The sequence below is a fragment of the Pelodiscus sinensis genome, chromosome 21 (assembly GCF_052426305.1).
Source record: "Pelodiscus sinensis isolate ZL-2025 chromosome 21, ASM5242630v1, whole genome shotgun sequence".
Taxonomy (NCBI): Eukaryota; Metazoa; Chordata; order Testudines; family Trionychidae; genus Pelodiscus; species Pelodiscus sinensis.
In genome coordinates, this window is record NC_143072.1 from 13,713,110 (window position 1) to 13,739,883 (window position 26,774).

Here is a 26,774-nt window from a genome sequence, read left to right on the forward strand (position 1 = left end):
GACAGAACTCAGCAGTTTTGTCGACGGCGGTAAACCTCACTCTACAAGGAATAACGCCTTTTGTTGACAGAGCTCTGTCGACAGAAGGCGTTATTGCATCTACACTGTCTTTTGCGTCTACACTCTCATGTCGACAAAGCGGCTTTGTTGACAGAACTGGATGTAGTCTAGATGCTCTTTGTCGACAGAAGCTTTGTTGACAAAAGCCTGTACTCTAGATGTATCCTGGGAGTCGAAACTGCTCCTTAGCAAAGGCCTGATCTAACTTTCCCTGAAGATAGTGAGTGAAATTTTCTCTACTTAAAGCAGCTCAGCAACATTCTCCTGGTGTCAGACTCAGGGGTGACTAATACCCCATAGAGAACAGGATCAGGCCGCTAGGTCCTTCCTCAGTCCCATCTCCCACTGAGTACAGTGAATGAAACGGGAGACTTCCCTGAATAAGAATGTCATGACTTGGCCCTTATATAGCAACATATTATGAGACGGACTCTCAAGCTGATGTTAACCAATGTAGCTCCGCTGAAGTCAATGGAGCAACTCTAAGGCTATGACTACACTACACACTTTTTCCGGAAGAGGAAATGCAAATGGAGTGCTCATTTGCGTATATTGCACTCTCATTTGCATATTCTCTTCCGATCCTTTTTGCGGAAGAGGTTTTTGTGCAAAAAAGCTCTGTGTAGATGGCACTTTTTTGCGCAAAAAAACCTTTTTGCGCAAGATCCTTTCTTCCTCAAAGGGAGGGAGGAAGAAGGGATCTTGCACAAAAGGGATATTTTTGCACAAAAAAAGCCTTCTAAACAGCACTTTTTTGCGCAAAAACCTCTTCCGCAAAAAGGATCGGACGAGAATATGCAAATGAGTGCTCCATTTGCATTTCCTCTTCTGGAAAACGTTCGTAGTGTAGCCAGGATCTGTCCCTCCTTGTTTTGCATGGTGTAAATATAGAATAAAAATAGGACTGATGACGGATGATGTTTGTTGTACTCTTCTCAAATGAACCCTGGCTGGTGACTGCATTTATTCATGCAAAATAACCGCTGCTAATCTCAGGGTACAGAGACATTTCAAAACAACTTTTCCTTTTTTTTAAAATTACAACGTCCGTAGACAATGTTACAGATTTTATTTAGCAAGAATAAGTCAGATGCACTCTCACTTTGCCATGTAAGTACACAGAAACATTCTCCTAGACTAGAGAATAATAGATGCTCCAGTATTAGTGGCAAAAGTGTTATTTTTGATTGAGACAAGATAATATTTTTGAAGATGCCATTTTCCCTGTATATGTGATATGCTGTAGAATGCAAAGGTCCATCTAGCCCAGGCTTTCTAAAGAGCCCAGCGCCCTTGTGGGAACCCAATTATGTGTCATTCTAAAGAGCCCCATGTTGGGTGTGAGCCTCTTTGAAAACATGGCCCTTATTTAGATGTCCAAATGGGAGCTGAGCTCTTTTAAAAATCTTACCCCCTGTAGCTCAGATGGCCCTGGAGCAGTTTTGATGCTTTTAAGAAAGTTTGGATACTGGAAAAGAGAGCTTCCAAACATTCAAATTTTTATAGCAATTATTTTCTCCTATCTACATTTCTACAGGTTGCACCGCTATAAACCAGAACTCTCTGGTCTGGCTTCCAGACCACAGATGTTCCAGGATCAGATTCTGGCACGCTGCAGAGAGTGGGAGGGGCCAGGAGCCTGGCACTATGCAAGCGGGCAATGCGCGGCCCAGCTTGGTTGCTGGGGTTGGGGCGGGGGGGTGGGACCCAGCACACATCTCAGATGGGCTGTGGGGAGAGCCAGGAAGCCCAATGGAGGGGAAGGACAGGGAAGCTGGCAGTGGGAGGCCAGAAATTACCTCCCTGGGTCTGGAAAAATCCCTCATCTGGGACCAGTAAGGTTCTGAGGGTGCTGAACCAGGGAGGTCCAACTTATACTAATAAAGTAATGAACAGAAGTTTACTGTGTGCAGACCCAGTACACTGTATCTCACATGGAGCTGGGAGGTGTACCTTAGGGGAGGATAAAATTGTTGTTGAGTAACCATTCTAATATCCCCGGAGCCAGGAGGATTTTGATGTGGCAACCAAGGAAAATCTGAGCATGTGTCACTCCTGTTATTGAAGCTATAAAGAAAGTAGTGGTAAAAACCAATGGTGCCTTTTCATAAGCACAATAAACTAACGAAGGAGGCATGTGTTACTTATGTAGCGTGATGGCAAACGGGAATATGCTGGCAAATTCTTTTTCTGCCACAGGCTTGGATCCAACAAAGTATATAAACACGTGTGACTTTAAGAATGTGAATAGCCTTATAACTGTAAGCATGTGACACCAATGGGACTGCTCATGTGCTTGAAGTGGGACATGCGCTTACATGCTTCACTGGATCAGGGCCTTAGTATCGATCACATTTCTACCTCCTCATGAGCACGGGCCATGATTTTCAAGTGACTTCGCATACTTTTGGAAAAATCAGATCCCAGTAATGGTTAGGGTTGCCAGGTGTACAGTATTTGTGCCTTCCGTCCAGTAAAAAATTTCAGAAAATACTGGACATCTAAAATGTCTGGTATTTTCTGTTTTTCCTGAGACCCAGCTCGGGTGCCTGACGGAAGGCTGCTTGGAACAGCAGCTGCATTTCCGCCCCCCCTTTTTTTATTGGCTCAACAATTTTTCCCCAGCGTTTTTTTTTTGGGGGGGGGATTCAGTATTTTTTGTGAAACTATCTGGCAACCCTAGTAATGATCTCAGGCACTATTATAACTGAATAACTGTTCCTAAGGTAACCGTGGTTCCCAAACTGGGCCGTAGCCTTGCAAAGCATAAGGTTCAGTCATGATTGGGAAGATCGGGCTCAGCCAATTCTCACAGAACTCAAAGGAAGGGCTTCCGTTGACTTTACTAAAGTAGGATTATAGCTGTAAATTCATACTGCCATTGGAACAGGGTCACCTGACACTGCGGAGGGTATAACGTGTAGATGAGACCCTCCACCCCACTGCCAGCACAGATCATTAAGAGCTGGTGAAGATTTGGATTGGGCCTAGTAAGAATATAAACATCTAAGGTACTGGAAAATACAATGGAGATTCCCAGTATATTCTACACACTGTAGAGGAGAATGTGTTTGATTTAAAAGACAACTGTGAGGCAAGAATGATCCTTGTCCCATGTTCTGAGTGGACTGTGGGTGGGAATACACAGAGGTTTGCTAAAAATCAAGTACGGCTCATGAAACTTACCTTGGGTTGATTGCTTGGTTTCTGCATTTTACATGCAGTGTGGTTCTCTGTCCCTACATTACTAATGAATTATTTTAATAGATTATTATGAAGCTACAGCATAAATATATGAAATCAAACCATCGGTTTAACTTCTTCCACATGAAAACCAAATATGGATGCAGAAGGAAATTATTACTTACCTGTGAGCTGCCTTTTTCCTTTCTATTGTATATAATTTCTTATTCCACCCTCATTATCTGAGGCCAGGTCTGCGCTAAAGGGGAAAGTCAACCTTAGATACGCAATTCCAGCTACATTAATTACGCAGCTGGAGTCGACATGTTTTCGCACTGTCCACACAGCAGGAGGTCAGCAGACGCAAATGCTCCCATCTGCTTCCCTTACTCCTTGTGAGGAGCAGGACAACCAGCACTGACAGGGGGGCCCTCTCAGTTTGAATTAGCTAAATTGAACCCCAGAAAATCGACTGCGGCAGTGTCAATCTTCTGCATAGTGTAGACATGGCCTGAGTGTCTTCCAGTGAAGGATTAAGCAACATGAATAACATCAGTGCAAAGTGTGTAGGAAAAGTCAAAGCAGAAAGTTTGGCTAATGAACAGAACACACGAGTCAGAGGTGTCCCCATTTATGTTACAACCTGGCACTTTTTATTTTAAAACGAGCCTTCGGGTCACTTCTGCAAGGTGTTGAATGCACAGTCCCAAACGGGCTAACTACTTAAGCATGAGCTTAACTTTAATACAGTGAGTAACTCCACTAAGCTCAGGGTTGGTTGATGTCTCTAAAATTTTGTATAAATCACAAGCGAGTAACCAGTAGCAAGTAATTTGTATTTTTAAAATTCTGTCCCTCTGAAGAATGTGCTGAGAGCAACCGAGGTAAAATATGTTTGTTTACAAAACATGGGGACAGACTCTCAGGCCCAGGGGCTGGATTCAGCCCACCAAGCATTTTTCTCCGCCTGCCCAGCTGATTAGCAGGAGTGCATACTTATAGCCGGCCGGCCGTGTGTATTCAGCTGCCCCTCTGTGTTCCATCCTGCAGCCAAGCTACTCCCGGGGTTCTCTTGTTAGCTGTACAGAAGGGAGGGGAGATCTGAAGTCGACAGTATCTGTTGACAAAGCCTCTGTCGACAAAAGCCTGTAGTCCCCCTGCCCCTGTACCCCATCTCTGCAGAGCAGGGGTTGGGGAGAGGGAGACACACAGCGGAGCTGCTCTAGTCTGAAGCATGGAGTAAGTGATGTGTCAGAGGAGTGTCTGTCTGAAGAGGCAGTGCACTGTTTCTAAGATTTCAGGGCTTGTGCGCTCTCACACACACACACTTGCCCCTGTACTCCATGCCCCATCTCTGCAGAATGAGGGAGAAAGGAGAGAGAGCAGGACAGCTTTCCCTGTCTTAAAGAGATAGCACGTGGCTGCTCTCAGAAACTTACCCAGCAGCAGCCAGTACACACCCTCAGTCTGTGCCACGCTGCCTCTGTACAGTCCCACACAGCCCCACACACTCTCCCGTCTCTGTGCCAAACTTTCTCCCAGTCCGTGTCCCACACGCACACTCAATCTTTCTCACAAAGTCTATCACACACAGGTTATGTCTACACTGTGCTGGTTTTGCGCGAGAAATATGCAAATGAGGCTGAGCGTGGAATATCGCCGAGCCTCGTTTGCATAATTAATGAGCGGCCACTTTTTGTGCAAGAGGCTTTTGCGCAAAAAGGAGCCGTCTACACGTGTGCAAAAAAACCCTCTTGCGCAAGAGCTGTTTTCTGCTTTTTTCCCCAGAAAAACAGCTCTTGCGCAAGAAGTGCAAAAAGTGGCTGCTCATTAATTATGCAAATGAGGCTCGGCGATATTCTACGCTTAGCCTCATTTGCATAGTTCTTGCGCAAAACCAGCGCAGTGTAGACATAACCTCAGTATGTGTCTCTTCCACACTTACACTTTTTCTCTCTGTAACTCCCAGCCCCACCCTTTCCACCTGAGGCCCCTCCCCTTTTGGCAGGCTTGGAGCCAGCCCATGATCATGTACCAATATTCATGAAGTGGCCTCCCTGAAAAAATTATTGCCTACCTCTGGCCTACAGCATACAGGCAGTGCACACCCAGCTGGCACAGGTCTAAATAGCAGTGTGGATGGGGAGGAGCAGTTTAGGCAAGCTGAATACAGACACCCGACAATTTTAGGATGTATATATCCTACATGGCTCTCTGTACATCCAAGCAGTGCTAGCTGTGCCTATGTTAGGGATGTAAAAAGGTTTTTTAAAAGTAACCATGCAACCATTAAAAATCCTACTGGTTACACGGTCAACCGTTTTTGTCTGGGTGGGATTAGGGAGGGAAGCATGGTGGGGGGTGCCCCCGCGGCTCCCGGAGAGCTGGCTGCTGCCCTGCACTGCAGGCTTTGTGGTATCAGGATTATTCTGCAGAGCCTGCAATGCAGCCAGCTCCCTGGAACTGGGGCTGGCAGCCGGGAGCTGGTGCGCATAAGCCACCTCTTGGCGCACGCTGACTCTAGCTGCCGTCCCCAATTCCTGGGGAGCCGGCTGCCACTCTGTGCTGCAGGCATTGCAGTGTAAGGCTTATATTGCAGAGCCCGCAGCACAGTTGGCTCCCTGGGACTGGGGCCAGCAGCTGGAGCTGGTGTGCACTGGAAGCTGGCTTACAGGATATTATAAGCCAGCTCCTGGGAAGCACTGGCTACAGCTGCCAGCTCTGTCCCCGGGGGGCCAGCTGTGCTGTGGATTCTACAGTATAAGCCTTACACTGCAGAGACTACATGGCAGAGTGGCTTCTGGCTCCCCAGGATCCGGCACCTAAAGGGAGCAGGCGTGTGCCTGCAGGACATAAGAGTTTAACCATAATGGAAACAGACAAGCATCTGTTGACCAGTTAAGCTCTTAACATCTCTATTCTGCACTATTTTTAGAGGCATAGTGTCCTGCTGCCTTCTGCCCTGCCTGAACCTTTCACTATGGTGTGTAGCTACGCACTGCAGTGTGGACGCCGCCTGCTAGTCACTGTGGCGTACCGCTAAATGTACCCTACATGGTGTTGCAAGTGTAAACCAAGCCTTACATGTTGGGTTCACACTGATCTCTGTAACACTGGGGTAATCCCAAGAACTCCATTTCAATCCACTGTGTTGCTTCAGATTTACACTGGTATAGTGGGGCATAGTGTGTGTCCCTCTGCAGTTCTGTTCGCTTCATGGGTACGTCTACACTACAGTCCTCTTGCGGAAGAGGAAATACAAATGGAGCACTCATTTCCATATGCAGAGCTCTCATTTGCATTTCCTCTTCCTTCCCCTTTTGTGCAAGAGGTTTTTGTGCAAAAAAAACAAAAAAACGCTGTGTAGACGGCGCCTTTTGCATTTCCTCTTCCGCAAGAGGATCGTAGTGTAGACGTAGCCCGTGAGTTCACAAGTTATGAATCAGGCCCTAAAATCATGATATTGGCCTAATCATGATAAAAAAAAAAATTAGGAGTTACTTCTCTGCCTCTCAATTTCTGCACCTTGAGGTCACACTCAGTTAGGGTTGCCAGATGGTTTCAACAAAAATATAGGACACACTTGACATTACATCACAATCAACATTACATCTTATTTAGAAAATACCGGACATTTATATTTTCTTATTTATATTTTCTCAATGTGTTTCCCGAACAGAAAGCCCAAATACTGGACTGTCCGGGTCAAAACCGGACACCTGGCAACCCTACACTCAGTTCATGTTTCCAGGCTTTTCTCCACAATGATAAGATTTAGACATTGCCATTAAAAAAGAAAATGGGAGACTCACAAAATCACCTATCTCCGGAGCTGGGGCTTTAAGACAAACACCAAAATGTTGTGAGTGTTGGAATAAAATGGTGTAAGTGGGCAGCCCTGCTAGGGATGTAAGCAAGTAGTCAATTAGTTGCATTGCCATGCTTCTTGTATCAGAGGCAGCAAGGGAGGGGGAAGCAGGAGCCAGTGCTGAGGGGATCCAGTTTAAAAGGCTGCCAGCACCATCACCGTAGGGTTGCCAGGTATCCAGTATTGAGCTGGACAGTCCGGTATTTTTGCCTCCTGTCCGGTAAAAAATTCAGAAAATACCGGGCACCTGAAATGTCTGGTGTTTTCTGTTTTTTTTCCCTGTCAGGAGGCAAAAATACCGGACACCTGGCAACCCTCCAACACGCAGCAACTGGGCCCAGCCCCCGGACGTCCCCAGACGCCCTGCTTACCTGGTTCTAGCTCGACCAAGAAAACAAGATGGCCACAGGCAAAAAACATAAAGACCTGAGCAAGGGGAAGCAATGCCTGCCCTGGGTCTTAGTGCTCAACCACTTCTCTTCCTATCCCTATTCTGACTCTGCACGCAATTAAAGGGGCCATGCTGTTTTAATGCTATTTTATTTTATTTATTTATTTTTTTGCTTAATAACTCTTGGGGTCCTTTTTTTTTCCTCAACAACTTTGGTCTCCCACCTCCTCTTCCCCCCCCAACAGAATTTTTTCCCCAGTGGTTTTTTTGGTGGGGGGGAGGGGGTTCGGTATTTTTGTTGAAACCATCTGGCAACCCTACATCTCTGCGGTGCCTCACTGCTGTCTCTGGGGAGCAGGCTGCCACAAAGCAGTCTCCTTTGCTCACAGCGAGGTCAAGCTTGCAGTTCATATCTACTAAGAGCTGGGCCGTCAGGCTGCCCAGCACTTAGTAAATTTATACTGCAAAGTTGCAGCAGAGGTAGGTCCCAGACTCAGCGAGAACTGGGACTGAGCCGGGCTTGCTCAGTTGCAGTTCGCGCTGGGTTTGGGACCTATTCCCACTGCTCCTTGCAGTTTAGATGATCCTGCCTGCCCAGTTCCTACTACATTTAAATTTCAGAGGCACAGCAGGGATAGCTCCTGGACCCAGCGCGAGCTGGGACTGAGCATCTTCCCTTATTGACTAATCATGTAGTCAATAACAATTGTATCGACTACACAATTAGCCTATTACCTACCTCTTAACATCCTTAAACCCTGCCTCTGATGAGATTTTTCGTTTTGTTTTGTTTAATCCTGCACTCTGAATCCAGAGAAATAAATTACACATCAGTTTTACATGTAATGTGATAGCCCAGATGCACAACTGTTATTTTTGTTTCATAATTTGTTTAGACTAAGTTAGCACACAGATGTGTTGCAGATTTTTTTTTAACTTTTGGGCCAATCAGAGGTAAAGTCTATTTAAAGTGACAGAATACTTTCCCATAGACTTTAATTTGGGAACTTGTAGTTTCCCATATACAGGTATAAGAACCAAAACATTTTTAATCATGTGACTGCAAAAAGGGGAAGCGGGGGAGAGGGGCGGGGTGCTTGGTCCCTTGCAACCAAAAATTGCGTCCTGTTAGATGATAAAAAACAAAACGTTCTTGGCCTATTGGGCTGGAATTAAGTTAGCAAACATCAAAACACAGTGTAGTTTTCCAAAAACAACAACATTTGAAAAGTTGAAACTCAGTCACAAAGCACTAGGATATTTATTTTTCCCCTAATACTTTTTCCATATATCATCTAATTGTAATTACTGTCATTTTATCTGCCTCAGTTAGAAAGAACTTGTGTAGAACCTTAAGTAGTTTTATGTAACGTCCTATAAACAGTGTGTAAAGAAGATTCATTTGTAAACATGAGGGACCCTTCCAGCTAATGTGGAGAAGAGTTATGGACTTAACTCCACAACTTATCCCAGTGGAAAACTTTTACTGGTCATAAATTATACCACTGCTTTATATAAAGGCCATTAAATCATTCTCAAGGTAAATACAGGACTTGGTTAGGGTTTAGATTTACAGTAAGTTGGATTCAGCAACTGGATTGTATGCATGTCTTATTTTGCCACCCAGAAGAGGAATAGATTTGCTGGCATACTTCTGTAATAATTTAGGCCTCACTTCTGAAGTCAATCCTGATGCAGGTGGTTAACTTTACTCACAAGAGAGTTTAAAATCAAGGAGACTGTTCAGTTCACTGAAGTTTTACACCTGCATCAGTAGTTGCAGGATCGGGCCCTCACCCTGTTTCTGCATTTATTTTCAGAGTGTGCATGTGAATCCTGGTCTGATCTTGCGGGGTGCTGTGCACCCTAACGACTTAGCACCTGCACGAGGCTCCGATCCTGCAAAGACCAAACTTTATACATGTGACCAGTCCACTGGATTCGATAGAACTACTCACATGTGTAGCGTTTCGCAGTGCTGGAGCTTTTGCAGGACGGGAACATTAGAACATAAGAACGGCCGTACTGGGTCAGACCAAAGGTCCATCTAGCCCAGTAGCCTGTCTGCCGACAGTGGCCAATACCAGATGCCTCAGAAAGGGTAGACCAAAGACAATGATCAAGCGATTTGTCTCCTGCCATCCTTCTCCAGCCTCTGACAAACAGAGGCCAGGGACACCATTTCTATCCCCTGGCTAATAGCCTTTTATGGACCTAACCTCCATGAATTTATCTAGCTTCTCTTTAAACTCTGTTATAGTCCTAGCCTTCACAGCCTCCTCTGGTAAGGAGTTCCACAGGTTGACTACACGCTGTGTGAAGAAGAACTTTCTTTTATTAGTTTTAAACCTCTCCCCATTAATTTCATTTGGTGTCCTCTAGTTCTTCTATTATGGGAACTAATAAATAACTTTTCTTTATTCACCCTCTCCACACCACTCATGATTTTATATATCTCTATCATATCCCCCCTCGGTCTCCTCTTTTCTAAACGGAAAAGTCCCAGTCGCTTTAACCTCTCTTCATATGGGACCCGTTCCAAACCCCTAATCATTTTAGTTGCCCTTTTCTGAACCCTTTCCAAGGCCAAAATATCTTTTTGGTGTCAAAGACAGTGCAGGATCATTTGAAAACAGGACAAAGTTGGCGATAAAGCAGAATGATTTCACTTTGCGTGGAACAACTGTGAAGCACGACTGATATGTGCATAAAGAACACACACAGTTCACTGAAAGGAGCAGACTGAGTCTTTTATGCACATCTCTTGCCCTGGGGCGAGATCCTAGAATCATAGACCTGGAAGGGACCTCAAGAATTAATCGAGCCCAGTCCCCTGCCCTCACAGCAGGACCAACCACTGTCTAGACCAGGGCTATTCAACTTTGGAAGCCCTGGGGACCAAATTGATACTCACAGTACATGCCGAGCGCCGCAACTTAAGTGTAATTGTATATACATGCAAATAAATATGCAAATGGATTATTTCACGCTGATGGGCATGAATACAAAAATTAAGGCAAGACTACACAACACACAGACCCCATTTAAGGCCGTTCTGCTGATATTAATAAAATGCAATATTAATCCGATTTCCACCCGTATAACAGCACTTTTAATGAGCAATGACAGTCCAGGAATTTAACTACTAAAATGCATATCAACAGAAAACCATTTATATTGATTTCTTTTTTGTTTTAGCTCCCACCCATGGGCCGCATGTTGAGTAGCCCTGGTCTAAATCATCCCTAATAGATGTCTGTCTAAACTGCACTTAAATAATGCAGTGATGGAGATACCACAACCCCCCTAGGCAACTTATTCCAGTGTTTAACTACCCTGACAGGCAGGATGTTTTTCCTAATGTCTAACCTAAGCCTCCCTTGCTGCAATTTAAGCCCATTGCTTCTTGTCCTATCATTACAGGCCAAGGACACCAATTTTTCTCCCTCTTCCTTGTAACACGCTTTTAGATATTTGAAAACTGCTATCACGTCCCCTCTCAGTCTTCTCTTTTCTAAACTAAACAAGCCCAATTCTTTCAGTCTTCCTTCATAGGTCATGTTTTTTAGAATTTTAATCATTTTTGTTGCTCTTCTCTGGACCTTCTCTAATGTCTCCACTCTTGATTTCAGTGCCAGGATTTCACCTGGAAAGTGTGTACCATTGATCTAAGGTAGACAGCACTGATTTGAGTCCAGCTTCTGCTCCCAAAGAAATCAACGGGAGTTTTGCTTTTGACTTCACTTGGAGCAAGATCAGGCTTTATTTTCCACGCAATGTTAAATACGCAGCAGATGTGCTCACTTCGGCTATGTCTACACTGGCGGGTTATTGTGCCAGAAGTATGCAAATGAGGCTAAGCGTGGAATATCACCGAGCCTCATTTGTATACCTGATGAGCCGCCATTTTTGTGGAAGACGCTCTTGTGCCAGAAGGAGCTGTCTACACTGTCCCTTCTTGCGCAAGAAAAACCCTCTTGTGCAATGCCGTTATTCCTGAAAATAATCAGTGTAGCAGCATTGCGCAAGAGGGCTTTTCTTGCGCAAGAAGGGGCAGTGTAGACAGCTCCTTCTAGCGCAAGAGCCTCTTCCACAAATATGGTGGCTCATTAGGTATGCAAATGAGGCTCGGCGATATTCCACGCTTAGCTTCATTTGCATATCTCTGGCGCAAGATCGCGCCAGTGTAGAGACAGCCTTCCAGTTCCCCACAAGTGGCTGATGGTGGAATTTGCTAATATTAAAAGCATGTCGGGCCTGTCTGCTCTGTGGATCAGAGGGCTTTGGTTTCAGTTCACAATACAGGTTGAACCTCTCTGGTCTGGGACTCTCTGGTATAGCAACATTGGATGTTGCTGGAACGAAGAGCCGGAACCACTGAGGTTGCCAGTGACTGGGAGCTCAGCCGGTCTGGCAGCAGGCAGCCAGCAGGGCCAGTGGCCTGGGGGCAGGGACCCCGGCAGGCAGAGTGGCAGCTGGAGTAGGGGGAAAGAGGGTTCAGAGGATTTGGTTGTGAGCTGGGGCAGGGTATTGGGGTACAGGGTCTAAGAGGGGGTATAGGTGCAGGAGAGTGTTCTGACCTGGGGGAAGTATCTAGGAGGGTGTGCAGGGTCTGGGAGGGCGTGGGGGGGAGGGGAGGCTGCAGAGACAGACACAGACTCTGGTCGGGAGGCACTTACCTAAGCAACTCCCTGCCAGCAGCACTCTCAGGCAAGCTACACCCCATCCACCCCCCGGCAACAGCCCCAGATGGCTGGCTGGTTGTGCATGTGGCTCTCTGTACTGCAGGGAGGAGAGGAGGGAGGGATGGAGAGGCTAGCAAAAGCCCCCTTACTTTATGTGCGTGTCACTTTTGTAATACCGTTAGGAAAAAAAAATGTGACCGAAAACCAGCAGAATCCAGCAACCCTGTATGTGGGCCACAACGGTAAACAAAATCTCCCGTGGGCCACACACAGAACCTCAGTGGGCTGCATGCGGCCCTCAAGCGGCAGGTTCCCACCACTGTCTTAAAGTAACAAAGGTGGAGAAAGCAGACATTGACTTGTGCGGTGTCCCCGGTGATTATAGAAAGTCTTCTACCGGAGCTTAGTGTAAGCTCTGGGCCACTGAAAGGGAACTCCCTAGTGTTTAATTTGCAATGAATGAGGGGCCAGGATTCTGGCAATTTTTTTACATTCATAACTAATGCAACAGGGTCAAAAGGGTCAGAGCTCTGAAATGCCTAAAGGTGCCAGTGCACAACGTAAGCACTGGAAACCCCTCCTGTCTGCATTGAACCAATCTTCCCTTGGCTGTGTATCCATGTGTAAGATTTAACCCTTTATCACCAGTGCTCCTTTTGAACTGGACCGCACATAGACCCTTCAGGTAATCAAGTGTGACCCTGAATGATTTGCCTTTCTGGGGATAGGGGCTGTCTCTCACGCTCTTGCATGGAGACTCTCACAAAGGGAACTGATCTCAATGGGAGCTCTGCTGGGTGCCATGGCAATCACCATTAATCATTTGAAAGCCAGAACTACGTTCAAGTATTGCCTGTGTGTTTTGGCAGAGCCTGGATCTGGAGTACCACAATGAACCTGAGACTAGAAGAGTTTCCAGTTCTACCATAGTTGAAAACGGACAGTCCTTGACAGGTAGGAGGAGAGAAATGCTTGAAATAAGTCTTTTCAAGACCGACTTTTGAAAGCAAAATATTGCTGCTGGTCAAGTGCTCAATTCTGTCAGGGACTGAGCTATTTTCTAATGTTGCCAGTGTCATACTCTATAAAAGTTTCAGCATGAGTACTGTACACTAAGGCCCTGGTCCTGCAAACTCTTAGGTGTATCGTAGAATCCTAGGGGTTGTAAGAGACCTCAGGAGGCCATCTAGTCCAACCCTCTGCTCAAAGCAAGACCAACACCCAACTAAATCATCCCAGCCAGGGCTTTATGAAGCTGGGACTTTATCAAGCTGGGATTCCACCACCTCCCTAGGGAACCCATTCCAGTGCTTCACCACCCTCCTAGTGAAATAGTTTTTCCTAATATCCAGCGGCAGATTTAGGGCAGAGCGAGTGGGGCGGCTGCCCTGGGCCCCGTGCTTTCCGAGGCCCTGCACATGTGCCGTGTCAAAGGGGGGCCCTGCGGCGCTGCCCTGGGCCCCGCGGCACTCTCATCCACCCCTGCTAATATCCAACCTAGACCTCCCATACTGTAACTTGAGACCATTGCTTCTTGTTCTGCCATCTGTCACTACTGAGAACAGTCTCTCTGCATCCTCTTTGGAACCTCCCTTCAGGTAGCTAAAGGCTGCTCTCAAATCCCCCCTCACTCTTCTCTTCTGCAGATGAAATAAACCCAGTTTTCCTTCATTGTACCGCAGTATCCTAATCATATGCTTAATTCTATTACCTATTAGAATACTAGAATACTATTACCAATGAGTAGTCCCATTAACTTGTTTGGACCTAAGACCCGTCATCAGCATGACTTCCGATTACTGATAACTGGACTTTGTATTCTAAATGCCTTCCTGTCCATGCATTAACAGTTAAACTATTAATTAACTCTCACCACCTTTGGGAAAGGTCTTATCTCTTTCTCAGAAAAAGAGAAACTGAGGCACAGATGATTTAAGTGAACCAAAGAAGAACAAAGGAGTCCTGAATCCAAATCCCCAGCAGTAGGTGCTGGACATAGTGGCCCTAAAAGGAAACATAGTTGGAATAGTCATCTAAAATAGCTTTTCTAATTAAGAATCTTAAAAAATAGAATATGATCAGTTACTGCTCATTTGTATTGGAATCTGCACAATCAAACATAAGTCACATAGTCTGTTAGGGGAAAAGTTTATTGTTATTCCAGTTTCCTAAAATAAAATTAAATAAAGTTATTGTGCATAGAAATTGTTTTGTATTTTTAAAAATAGCTGTCAATAAAAATATTTCTCTCTCATTTTCTTTAATACCTTAGGACAGGCAAAAGTCGCTGAGGAAGTGACTGCTTCCCTCCACATGTCAAACTCTTCTCCTGAAGCTCATGCCCCTGCAGTAACTTTACGGATGCCCCACCTCCCTGTTACTGCAATAACAAGAGTGTCAGAAAAGTTTTCTGGAGAAACCTCCTCTATCTTATCAGGAACTAGTAATGCTACCAGTGGCCTGACAGGGCAGAGCAGGAGCCAGAATGAGGCTGTGATGAAAACTTCCAACCAATCAGGTAAAATAAATTTCTAGACATGAAAATAATTTGCTCACCAAAGCCAGGCCTGTTTTTAAATAAATAAATTAAATTAAACAAGCTGATATAATTTGATTCCTGTTCACACTATTCAGTGCTCTTTTCTCAAGTGCACGTCATACAAAGGTTAGTAGCTATGATGTTTATAGTCCAGTTTATTTGAGCCTAAGTTACACACTGGAGATTTTACATTGACATTGCTCCCATTTGGGGTTATAAAAGAACCCAATTCAAAGCCAGCTGAAACCAGTAAAAGTCTTTCCATTGACTACAGTAGTTTTGGGATCAGGCTCAATGGTTTGTTCACAACAACTTCCCTATGAAGAAGGTTTTGTTGCTCCTCTTTTAAAGATGAGGAAACCCAGTTCAACAAGAAGCAAGCAGTGTGGCCCAGAATAAAACAAAGGAGTCCTGACAAAAGTGGGTTAGAAAATAGGAGTCTGACCCTGATGGAATGACTCCAGTGGAGATACTTACTCCTGATTTGTAAAAGGAGGGTCCAGCCTCATTGTCAGCAGGGCTATGTCTAGACTGCAAGCCTCTTTCGAAAGAGAGCGTCTAGACTGCACACGGAACTTTCGAAAAAGCAAGCCGCTTTTTCAAAAGAAAGCAGCAAGTGAGTCTGGATGCTCTCTTTCTAAAAAGCCCTGTTTGCTTTCAAGAACGCCTTTTTTCGAAAGAGCACTTTCGAAAGAAGGCGTTCTTCCTCGTGGAATGAGCTTTACCGCCGTCGAAAGAAAAGCCGCATTCTTTCGATTTAATTTCGAAAGAACACGGCTGCAGTCTAGACGCAGGGGAAGTTTTTTCGAAAAAAGGCTACTTTTTTAAAAAAAAAACCCTGAGTCTGGACACAGCCCAAGAGAAACTGAGTCAATTTAAATAAAAAAAAAAGTCTCTCCTTTCTGCCTGCCCATTTATGAAAACAAAGAAACAAGCCAAACGCTCTTTTCTTTTTGGCTTTTCAGTGACTGCTATGAAGACCTGGAATTCAAGTTCTGTGAGAACAGTGGGCACATCCGTCTCTGCTGGTGGGTGTTATTTTCCCTGTCTTTCAGCCTGGTGGGTATAACCAACTGTGACGGCGAGTCGGGGTTCCCCCTGATCCTGCAGCCCCGTAGCAGCAAGAACAGACTCCGCCAGCCAGTAGGATAGAGAGGGTTTATTGGTTCTCCAGGATACAGCACAGCATAGACGTGATGTGGTTACAGGAGTCAGGGCCAGGATGCCTCAGGCCCCTTGGGTTGGTTAGGAGGTTCATTCTCCCCTCCCCACCCCCCAGACCCTCAGCCTTCAACTTAGGCTGTTTCCTTCATGGTTCCCAGCCAGCAACTGCCCCTTCCCCCAAAACCTGGTGCTGGGCTCTGCCTCCCTCTCTTTGTCTCTCTCCCTGGGAAGCGCTTTGTTATCTGGTCAGGCTGGGCCTAGGTGTCTGGGCTAATCCACATGTGGGTGAGTCAGTGGGAATCACACATCACAGCGCCGGGGGACACCGGGTTACAGAGCAGAGAGCCCCCCACTACATCACACCACCACCTACATTACTGTGCTAAATAGTAGCAGGTAGCCAATGCTGCAGGGTTTGGGAGTTCAGATCTGGCCCCCTGTCTGCAAGTCGGGTTTGTCTATCTGCTAATCTTGAATTGGATTTGGTTCTGTTGACAGGGCTGCATGGAGATATCCCACTGAAGTCACGGAGAGTCTTTCCATTGATTTCAGTGAGAGTCAATAAAGCAATTCTCAGCAAAGGGCAAATGGTCCAGTCAGACTCAGGGGATGTCTACGCAGCAAAAGCTGTTCATGGGCTGGCCTACCACACTAGTTTGAATCCAGCGACTGCAGGCAACAGCAGCAGTGTAGATAGTGCCGTGTCAGCTTTGGAGCTGGCGAGCCCGCCAAGCATTTATCCAGGGTCCCTGGCAGTCTTGAACTTGCACTGCTGTCTTTTCTGCTATTGTTCACCTGTGTTAGCTGGATTCAAGAGCACTCTGGTAGGCTAACTAGGGCCTCAACTCCACTTGCCACACCAGAGATCAATCTTCTGGGGTTTGATTTAGTGGGTCTAGTAAAGACCTTCTAAATCAAATGCTGAGGGTAGCTCCAATCAGTGCCAGTGCTCCTCACAAGAAGAAGGGAAGCTGACGGGAGTATTTGCTCCCATCAGCCTCCCATTGTGAAGATGGTGCCAAGCTTGGCTTAAGGTCCGTTGATGCCAGCAACATTATTTATGTAGTTTGAGTCGCGCACCTTACGCTGAACTCTGGGTCTTGTATAGGCCTGTCCTTGGGCACACCCTTAGCTGTGTAGACATGCTCCTGAAGTAATTTGCCACTGGAGTTTGGTTTCACAGACCCTTAGGATGATCCACTCAGAAGAAAGTAAAACTTACGGTTTATTTTGGATATTCCACCCCTGCTTGTTGTCTGTGGAAAATCAATTAACACTTCATAAATCGCTCTCCTAGAAGGAAACCTTCTGATGGTTTGTCTAGCACTGAGACCATGGTGTTACCATATCTGACTGGGTTTTGCATTCTTTACTGTACACTGGGGCAAACTTGATTTTCAGGAGGCAAGAATGGCCAGATGCCTCAGCTGTGGGGAGCATGGCAGGAGTAAGGACTGTGTGAAGTTGCAGCCTGGAGAGCTGGTGGGAAAGGACTTTAATATGGGTGGCATTTCCATGAAGGCAGAATAAACCCTGGTACATATAACGAAGGCTGCTAAATGGAGCTGCTTTGGTACAGCAGCCACACTGCATAGAAGACTGAAATGGCTGTTTCAATGCACTAGCTGTGTGACTTCTACTGCCATGGCAAGTCAATGCATTGCCAGAGCCTTAAGGATGAACACCATGGTTTGGAAACTTTTCTTTTAGACCCCTCCCAGCTTCTTCAATGCAGGGATGTGCAGAAGGACAAAATGCTTCAGATTCTTAATTCATGTCTAAACAAATGACGTGAGCTCTGTCCAGACATCTCCTGAGTTCCCATCATCAAGTGGCTAACAATGCCACTTGGAACTGATTTGCATTGTCAGTTCAGCAGGGAGGCAGAAACGACGCAGCTTAGAATACACATTCTAGTCTTAGCACAAGGGTTCGCCCACGGCCTCCAGGTGCTGGGTGAGGATCCAGATCAGCTCTGGGAAAGGAAAAGTTGTCCCTTCCCAGTCCAGGAATTAACCCTGAGAAGAAGGATCTGCACATTTCAGTTTTCAAAGTGAAGTTAAGTTTGCGTTTGAAAACCTACGGCCCACATGCCCTTTCCTTTACAGCAGGGGTTCCCAAACTTTTTGACACAGGGACCAGTAAATCCATTCACGAGCTTTCGGAGGACCGGTAACATTCATTTGCATATTCATTAAGCAAATGACGAATATGCAAATACATTGTTTTGGGTCCTCCCAAAGCTCCCAGGGCCAGCTTTAACAAAGCTTTTGATACGGCCACCCAGAACATTCTTACCAGCAAGTTAAGGGAATATGGATTGGAAAAATGGACTGTAATCCAATAAAACCCTGCACCACCACATCGTGTATTGAAAAGGGGCTCATTTATTTTCAGAAAGCTGACACCATCTTTGGAATTTTTTTATCCATATTCTCATTCCGGATGGTGAATGCACCAGATTCTCTCCATTCTGACACACTGTAGTGCCTTTAAACCTCACTGTCAGCAGTGGGGATATTTAAAAGGCACTGTTTTAAAAATTTTATTCAGGATCTGCGTGTGCCCTGAATTGTCCCGCTCCCCGCTGGCCGATTTTCTCCCCCCCCCACCGTCTCCCACCTCCCCTGTCCCCCGCCCTGGGCCAGCCCCGCTGTCCCCACCAGCCGATTCTCTCCCGATCTCCCCCAGCCAGCCTCACTGCCCCCGCCAACCAGTTCCCCCCATCCCCCGCGATCTCCCCTCGCCAGCCCCACTGCTCCGCCCCCCCGGCCAGCCCTGCTTCCGCCGGCCGGTTCCCTTCCCTATCTCCCCCGGGCAGCTCCACTGCCCCAACCCTGCTTCCCATATCCAACCCCCTCTCCTCCCTCCACAGCCAGCAATAAGAGCTCACCTGGTAACCCTCACTATGCCTCTGCCGGGAGCCTGAAACATAAGGCTGCATCCGCCCAGCCCGGCTGAGGGCTTGGGGAACCCGGCGCTGCACGGGCAGTCCGGGAGCCCAGAACACCCTGGCAGTCACGCTGAGGCCTGGTATTTTTTTCCCGCGGCCCGGTAGCGGGCTGCGGCCCATAGTTTGGGAAACGCTGCTTTACAGTACCGGTGAGTAATCAGATCAGGGGAGCTACACACAGGTGAAGCCCATGTGAGAAGAGAACTAGCCCTTTAGAGCATTAATGCTGGGGGGAGCCTGCGCTTCATTCCTGAGCACAAGTTCTGAAGTGGGCGCAGACCCTGTGCTGTGCCTGCAGAGGGCATGACACAGAAGTGGCAATGCCGGGAGAGACAGGGGCATAGCTGGCCAAAAGCCACCTTTGCACCCTGATGAACTCGGGTTGCTTTGGGGGCTGAAATAGCCCTTGGTAGGACGAAAGTGACTTGGAGGGGTCTGCTTTAAATCCTGTCAGCCTCCTCAGGGCAGGTTATGGTTTGCCAGAATGACCATAGCAGTCTGTGATCTAGACCCTGGCATGCCCTGGCTCCATCTCCAGCATGCACTGTGCTCTGGAGCTGGGAGAGGGCCAGTATAGGCCTGCCTGTCTAGTTCCAATACATTGTCTGCAGCAGGGAAATTGTCCTGTGGCCTCTTCCTTCTGTGCGATTGTAGTAGGGTCTAATGCCTGGGACAGTGGGGAGAATCTCTCTGCAGGAGATCATTAGCTCATGCTGGCACAGGTCTTTCATAGCGAAATCTGCAACTTTTCATTGCTGTGAGTAAGAATAAATGTGCAGCCACATGTCAGGAAATAGATTAAAAACATGTGGGGGAAGGAGAGAAAATACTTTCAACGCTGATGCATCTTGTTTCTCTTGCTGTTTACACAGAGAAAAGCACATCTGTCACAAAGTGTATGTCAGCTGCAAGCTATGGACTGACTAGTGGAACCAAAGCTAGTGAAAGGTAGGACTTTTCCTTGGCTCTTTTACTGAGACTTTTTCTGAGTGTGTTTGATGGAGCCTAAATGCAGAGGCCTTCTGTTGACTCGTCCTGGCAGCCAGACCAGGTGGGTCCTAGTGGTTTGAGTGTCTCAGTGGGTGGGGGATGGAAAGGAGCAAAAGGAACTAGGGACCAGAACAGAGAAAGATCCTGCAGATTTTATAGAATACTATACTAGAACTGGAAGGGACCTCACGGCAGGACCAAGCACCATCTAGATCCGTGATCACCAACAGGTCTATCGCGATCGACTGGTCGATCGCAAGGCCTCAACCAGTCAATCGCGAGGCGTCCGGACTCTCCCCCCACCCCCATTTTCCACCCACCCCTGAGAAGCCCCAGTACTTACCTCCAGTGAAAATGGAGGTAGTGCTGGCTTCCCGCGGGTGGACAGAAGTCCCGCAGCTTAGCGCCACTTCCGGGAGTTCCAGAAGTGCGCTGGCTGCTTTGCCAGGTGCACTGTGGGAGGGGGCCCTGGCTCCGGAAGAGGAGCATGGTGAATTTCCTGCACTGGTGCAGGAGGCATGAGTTGTCCTGGGGGCAGATGCACGTGGGGTTTCCCTGTGCTGCCGGGGGGGTGGGAGGGAGTGTGTTTCGGCCCCAGGGCAGGCGCGCATGGGAGGGAAGGAAGGGTGTTTCGGCCCTGGGGCAGGCACGAGCGGAGTTTCCCTGCACCATGGGGGGAGGAGGGGTGTTGGCCCCAGGACATGCACGCGTGGGGGTTTTGGGCCCGGGGCAGGCACACGCGGGGGGTAAGGGGGGTGTTTTGGCCCCGGGGTAGGCACGTGCGGGCTTTCCCTGCGCCATGGGGTGGGGGGGGTGTTGGCCCCAGGGCAGGCGCGCACGGGGTTATCCTGTGCCGTGGGGGGCGGGTGATAGCCCCAGGGCAGGCATGCGTGGGGGTTTCGGGCCCGGGACAGGCACGTGTGGGGGGAGGGGTCGCCCCCGAGGGGTCCCCTGAGTGGGCTTCCCTGCTCAGTGGGGGGGGGGGTCAGGCCCGGCAGAGGCACGCAAAAGGGCTTCCTTCCTTCGCGGGGGGGGGAGGAGGGTCGACCCCGGAGGGAGCGCGTGACGGAAGCTTCCCTCCATGGCTAGTGTAGGGGACTCCCTGCCCTCGAACCTTGATCCCTCTCCCCTGCCCCAAACCTGTCCCCCGCCCTCCTGTTCCCTCTCCCCTGCTCCCGCTCTGCGGAAACCTGCCCCCCTGGCACCCTGCCTCCCCTGCAGAAAGCAGTTCCCTCTGGCACCCTGTCTGCTACTGCAGAAACCTGTCCCCCTGCTCCCCTTTGCAGAAACCAGTCCCCACTGGCACCCTGTCCCCTACTGCAGAAACCTGTCCCCCTGCCTTCTCCATTACAGAAACCTGTCCCCCTGCTCCCCTCTGCAGAAACCTGTCCTCTCCCCCCCCCCCCCAGCACCCTGTCCCCTGCTGCAGAAACCTGTCCTTCTGGCACCCTGCCCCATCGGCACCCTGTTCCCTGCCCCAGAACCCACTAGCACCCCTCCCCAGTACTGTGTCCCCTGCTCCCGAATGACTTTTCTATGGGTCATGATCCCTGAATCAAGGCAGGTTCCCTGACATTCTCATAAATAAAGACAATGCAGAAACTTTTTGTGTTTGACATAGTATTTTATTTAAAAATGAAGCCTGGCCAACAAACCCCCAATTGGGGCCAAGCCCCCATCTGGCCACACTATCATGACACTCCTGTACCCCCCTTTACCCCAAACTCTAGATCTGAGCCTATCCTACACTGGAACCCCCTGCCCTGAGCCCCTCACATACTCCAACCCAAATTCCTGCAACCTCACATCCGCAAGTCTCTGGCTTGCTTAGTATTCCAACACTGCCCGGCCTGGAGCCCCCTCCCCGAGCCAGTGTCCCCTTCTCCACCTCCTCCTGTATCCAGTTTTCCTCCCAGAGCTTGCACCTCTCACCCCTTCTCACCCCCAAATCCCTCATTCCCACCCCAGAGACTACACATCCTGTCTCAACCCAGCGAGGGTCCAGCTAGACTGTAGGAGTTTTTCAGGATTCTGGAGATATCCCAGAAAAACTCTTCTGCATCCAGGGTTGCGTTTGTTCTTCCGCTTTTCTGAGTGGAAGAGCAAACATGCTCTTTCGGTCACCCCTATATTCCTCTTTCCACGAGGAATAAGGGGGCTTCCAAAAGAAGGTTTTTTTTCTGACATTTGGTCCAGTCTAGACAGGCCAAATGTTGGAAAAACCTCTTCCTACAGAAGAATTTTTTTTAAAAAAGCAGCAGTATAAGGATTGGGGATAGCAAGTAATGGAGAGGAGGAGAATAGAGAGGGTGGGTTTCAAGGGAGGGGCGGGGCAGTAGATCTTGGCTTGGTTTGTCATTTAAAAAGTTATCTTGGGTGTAAAAGGGTTGGAGACCACTGATCTAGATCATCCCTGACAGGTGTCTGCCTTACCTTCTCTTAAATGTCTCCAGTGATGGAGATTCCACAACCTCCCAAGGCAATTTATTCCAGTGTTTAACCACCCTGACAGGAAGCTTTTCCTGATGTCCAATCTAAACCTCCCTTGCTGCAATTTAAGCCCATTGCTTAAGCCCATTTCCAAAGGAACAGTCAAGTTCATGATAATGCTTAGGCTGAGATTGGTTTATCATGCAAATTAACAGTAAAGACAAATCCCAGAAAAGTGGGAAATTCCATAAGGTGGGTGACTAATTGGTTGGATAACCATTCTCCGTTATCAATGCTTCACAATCATGCTGGAAGGGCATAACAAGTGGGGTTCCATAGGGATCCATTTTGGGACCAGTTTTGTTTAATATCTTCATCAATGACTTTAGATATTGGCATAGACAGTACACTTAAAAAGCTTGCGGATGATACCATGCTGGGAGGGGTTGCAAGTGCTTTTGGAGCACAGGATTATAATTCAAAATGATCTGGACAAACTAGAGAAATGGTCTGAAGTAAATAGGATGAAGTTCAATAAGGACAAATGCAAAGTCCCTAAGTGGAGGAACAATCAATTTCACATATACAAAGTGAGAAGTGACGGTCTAGGAAGGAGTATGGCAGAAAGGAATCTAGGGGTCATAGCGGGCCACAAGCTAAATGAGAGTCAACAGTGTGACACTGTTGTAAAAAAGCAAATATCATTCTGGGATGTATTTACAGGAGTGTTGTGAGCAAGACACACACAATAATTCTGCTCTACTCTGCACTGATTAATACTCAATTGGAGTATTGTGTGCAGTTCTGGGCCCCATATCATGAAAGATGTGGAGAAATTGGAGAAGATCCAGAGAAAAGCAACAAAAATGATTAATGGTCTAGAATACATGACCTTGAGGGAAGACTGAAAGAACTGAGTTTGTTTGGAAAAGAGAAGACTGAGGAGGGACATAATAGCTTTCAAATACCTAAACGGGTGTTACAAGGAGGAGGGAGAAAAACTATTTGTAACACCTGATGATAGGACAAGAAACAGTGAGTTTAAATTGCAGCAAGGGAGGTTTTGGTTGATCATTAGGGGTGCGTCTACACAGCACCCTTAGCTCAAAATAAGCTACACAATCTGTGCTACACAAATTGTGTAGCTTATTTTGAGTGTATTTCAAAATAGCTTATTTCAGACAGCGCCAAATTTCAAAATAACTCACTATTCCAAAATTCCCCTTAACCCTCATGGAACGAAGGTTACCGGGACATCGGAATAAGCTGACCACCATTTCAAAATCTATTTTGAAATACGGAGCTGCTTCAATAGAGGCAGAACAGCTATTTTGGGAAAAATGTTCTAACTGTAAGGGTGGTTAAACACTAGAATAAATTGCCTAGGGAAGTTTGGAATCTTCCTTATTGGAAATATTTAAGAGCAGGTTAGATAAATATCTGTCAGGGATGATCTCTAGAGGATGCTTGATCTAGCAGTGAATGCAGCGGGGAGCAGGCTGGGGGCAGGCTGCCTGGCCTGGGGGGAGCAGGCTGGGGACAGGCTGCCTGGTCTGGGGAGTGAGGGATTGGGGGTGCTGGGGGGCACTTATTTGTTTTCATGCCATATCACAGGCACCATGTAACATGGCCTCCTGCTGCTCCCATTTGCTGGAAGGAAGCCTCCAGGAAGGATTTGCAGGGGAAGCCCTCAAAAAGTGTGTCCTGGGGAAGGAAAATGACAGCGCACTGAGCCCTTTTCAGTTCACATGTCAGATCCAGCGGGGAGGCTCGGGGCTTTCTCTTCCTCCTCCCCTGTCCCCCAGTGCTGGTGTTCCAGTCTTGTGGTGGGCTGTAAGGGGAGCTGGGGGGGAAGGGGCTGAGTTGGGGCTCCAGAAGAGCCATATCTGGCTCCCTAGTGAGTCATAGGTAGCCGACCAACTCTGTAGCATCCTTCCTGTAAATTGGGTTAACAATACTTTTCTACTTTACATAAGTATTGCATAGTTAAGTCTATTACTCTGTGTAAGGTTCTCAGACATACGGCTCCCATCTCCATACTCGGTACCAAACCAGTTTGGTAACTCTTGAGCTAGCCTGTTCCCCCACTCAGTGCAGGATTGTTCCGTGCTGTATATTTTATTGTGCTTTAGCTGGGCTAGTGACCTGTGTCTCCATGCACGGAGTGTTCCACAGTCACACAAACCTCACTGTCAGAAGATACCATGTTCAGAACCTTGCTATTCAGTGCCACATTGATAACCCTGGTCTAAACCCAGCATGAACGAGCACATGTGGGATGTAAAAAGCTTGAGTTACCCTTTAATAGCCATGTCTGGGCCCCTGAAAGCTCCTTTTAAAGCACTCAGCTGTTTAAAAGTTATTCTTCTGGGTCTATTTTTGGCACTTGAACGCATGACCCCTATCAAACATCCTTAGTTTGACAGGCCCATAGCTTCTCTTACAGATTGAAATTTCTTAACTCCTTGCAGAGCATACTGTGACTTTTTGCTTTCCTTCCCAAAGGCTGACTATCACGCCTTTGTGATTAACTCAAAGTCACCGTTTAGTGTAGGATTACACAGTATCACAATTACTGCAGCAATATCAAGGGATACTCAGCATGCAAAACCTCATAAAAAAAAAGAGGAGCACTTAAATTGGACTTGCATCTGCCCTGAAAATATCTTGCCCGGGGTTTTAAATTTCTTATGAACTAATAAGTATGGATGCTATACCAGCTCTTTGGTGGCTAGGTCATGGAAGAATGATCATTGTGGGATTTATACATGAGGCTTGAAGTCAGTTGATCTGGGTTTAATTCACAGCTGTGCTCTGTATAATGTGCGATCTTGAGACAGTCAGTGCCACACTCTGTGCCTCAGTTTCCCCCTGTTGGAAAAGGTGGTAACACACCTTTATTCCCATGTGTACTATGTAGCTTAAATCACTATGGTTTGGCAAGTGCTTGGGGAACCTCAAATAGAAGTGCAAAGTGATATATAATCCAACTGGCCTGCTAGTATAAATTGGTCTGGGTCCATTAGAAGCAGCGGAGCCAGGCTGATTTATTGAAGCCAAAGACTGGATTTTGTATGAATGACTTAATAGCCCCAAAAGCATTTTTATAATGTGACTTATGCCCTTAAAGGCATAAATCTCATTGGAAATGGAGGGTTCAGACCTTACGTGCCTAATGCTTAGATTCAAGGGATTGAGGAGTTGCCCTGTAATGCCTGGCTTAGATGGCTAAGTCCCATTTTCACAAGTGATTTAGACCTAGTTATTTATTTATGTACCTAACTCCATTAATTTCAATGGGCGTTAGGCATCTAAATATCCTTTGAAATCTGCCCTTTTGCTATCCATATCCTATAGCTCTTCAGTCAGATTGAGGTTCCTAGACAGTGTTCCCTATAACCCGAGCACTTGGGTAGCTATCCAGGAAAGATTTAAATACTGATCAGCTGATTAGCAGGGTGCCCACAGCCAGCAGCATGTGTTCCTATTAGTGGTGCACATCTGCACATATCTTGGGGCATATAGTACAATTTATTCTGCACACGGATGGAAAAAATTAGAAGAAATGTTATTACTAAATACCCAAGTTACTTCTGAAAATGAGACTCAGACGGTTAAGTTATTCACGTACTGTGAAAATGTTTATTCCGTGTGTTTGGATTGCTGATGTTTCACTGTAACTGATCTTGGTGCTTTATATAGTAGCCAGTGTTCCAGGTACTGTAGCTTAGTGTGTTTTTGGTGTTATCTTTCAGCAGCACTGCTGACAGTTTCCATGATGTGCCACCCAAATCCCGGTCTCCGCCACCGGCAGTACATCGTCAAGTGGAAAGGAGGCGAGAACTGGTGCGGTCTCAGACGCTGCCACGCACTTCAGGAACGCAGGCCAGGAAAGCTCTCTTCGAGAAATTTGAGCAGGACAGTGGGAAGTATGTCACTCCTTAGTCCCTGCCGCATCCTCTTGCTTCCAAAGGGGCTCACTCATGGGAAAACACTCCACTAATGGCTTATAGTTGAGGGACCTTGACACTTGGGCTACATCTACACTGGCATGATTTTTCGAAAATGCTTTTAACGGAAAAGTTTTCCATTAAAAGCATTTTCGGAAAAGCATGTCTAGATTGGCAGGATGCTTTTCCGCAAAAGCACTTTTTGTGGAAAAGCGTCCATGGCCAATCTAGACGCGGTTTTCCGCAAAAAAGCCCCGATCACCATTTTCGCGATCGGGGCTTTTTTGCAGAAAACACTACTGTGCTGTCTACACTGGCACTTTTGCGCAAAAGTCTTTCGGAAAAAGACTTTTGCCCAAACGGGAGCAGCATAGTATTTCCGGAAAAGCACTGACGATCTTGCATCAGATCGTCAGTGCTTTTCCAGAAATTCAAGCGGCCAGTGTAGATAGCTGGCAAGTTTTTCCGCAAAAGCAGATGATTTTGCGGTAAAACTTGCCAGTCTAGACACAGCTTTGGAGATTTGAGCAAAGGGAATGTGGGGCCTTTTTCAGCTCCACT

At 47.1% G+C, this 26,774-nt stretch overlaps 1 protein-coding gene across 2 annotated transcripts in view; it reads left to right on the forward strand.

The window, feature by feature from the left end:
- The window catches only part of SMTNL2 (smoothelin like 2), an 81,072-nt gene that overhangs the window by 40,537 nt on the left and 13,761 nt on the right, over positions 1-26,774 (forward strand). Inside the window, exons 2-6 of one of the 2 annotated variants that reach the window (XM_006113291.3) lie at positions 13,057-13,141; positions 14,460-14,705; positions 15,692-15,754; positions 19,716-19,791; positions 26,019-26,192. In XM_006113291.3, coding sequence (XP_006113353.2) covers positions 13,057-13,141; positions 14,460-14,705; positions 15,692-15,754; positions 19,716-19,791; positions 26,019-26,192 — 644 coding nt within the window. The remainder of the gene's footprint in view (positions 1-13,056; positions 13,142-14,459; positions 14,706-15,691; positions 15,755-19,715; positions 19,792-26,018; positions 26,193-26,774) is intronic. The other variant, XM_006113292.3, reaches the window with a different exon arrangement.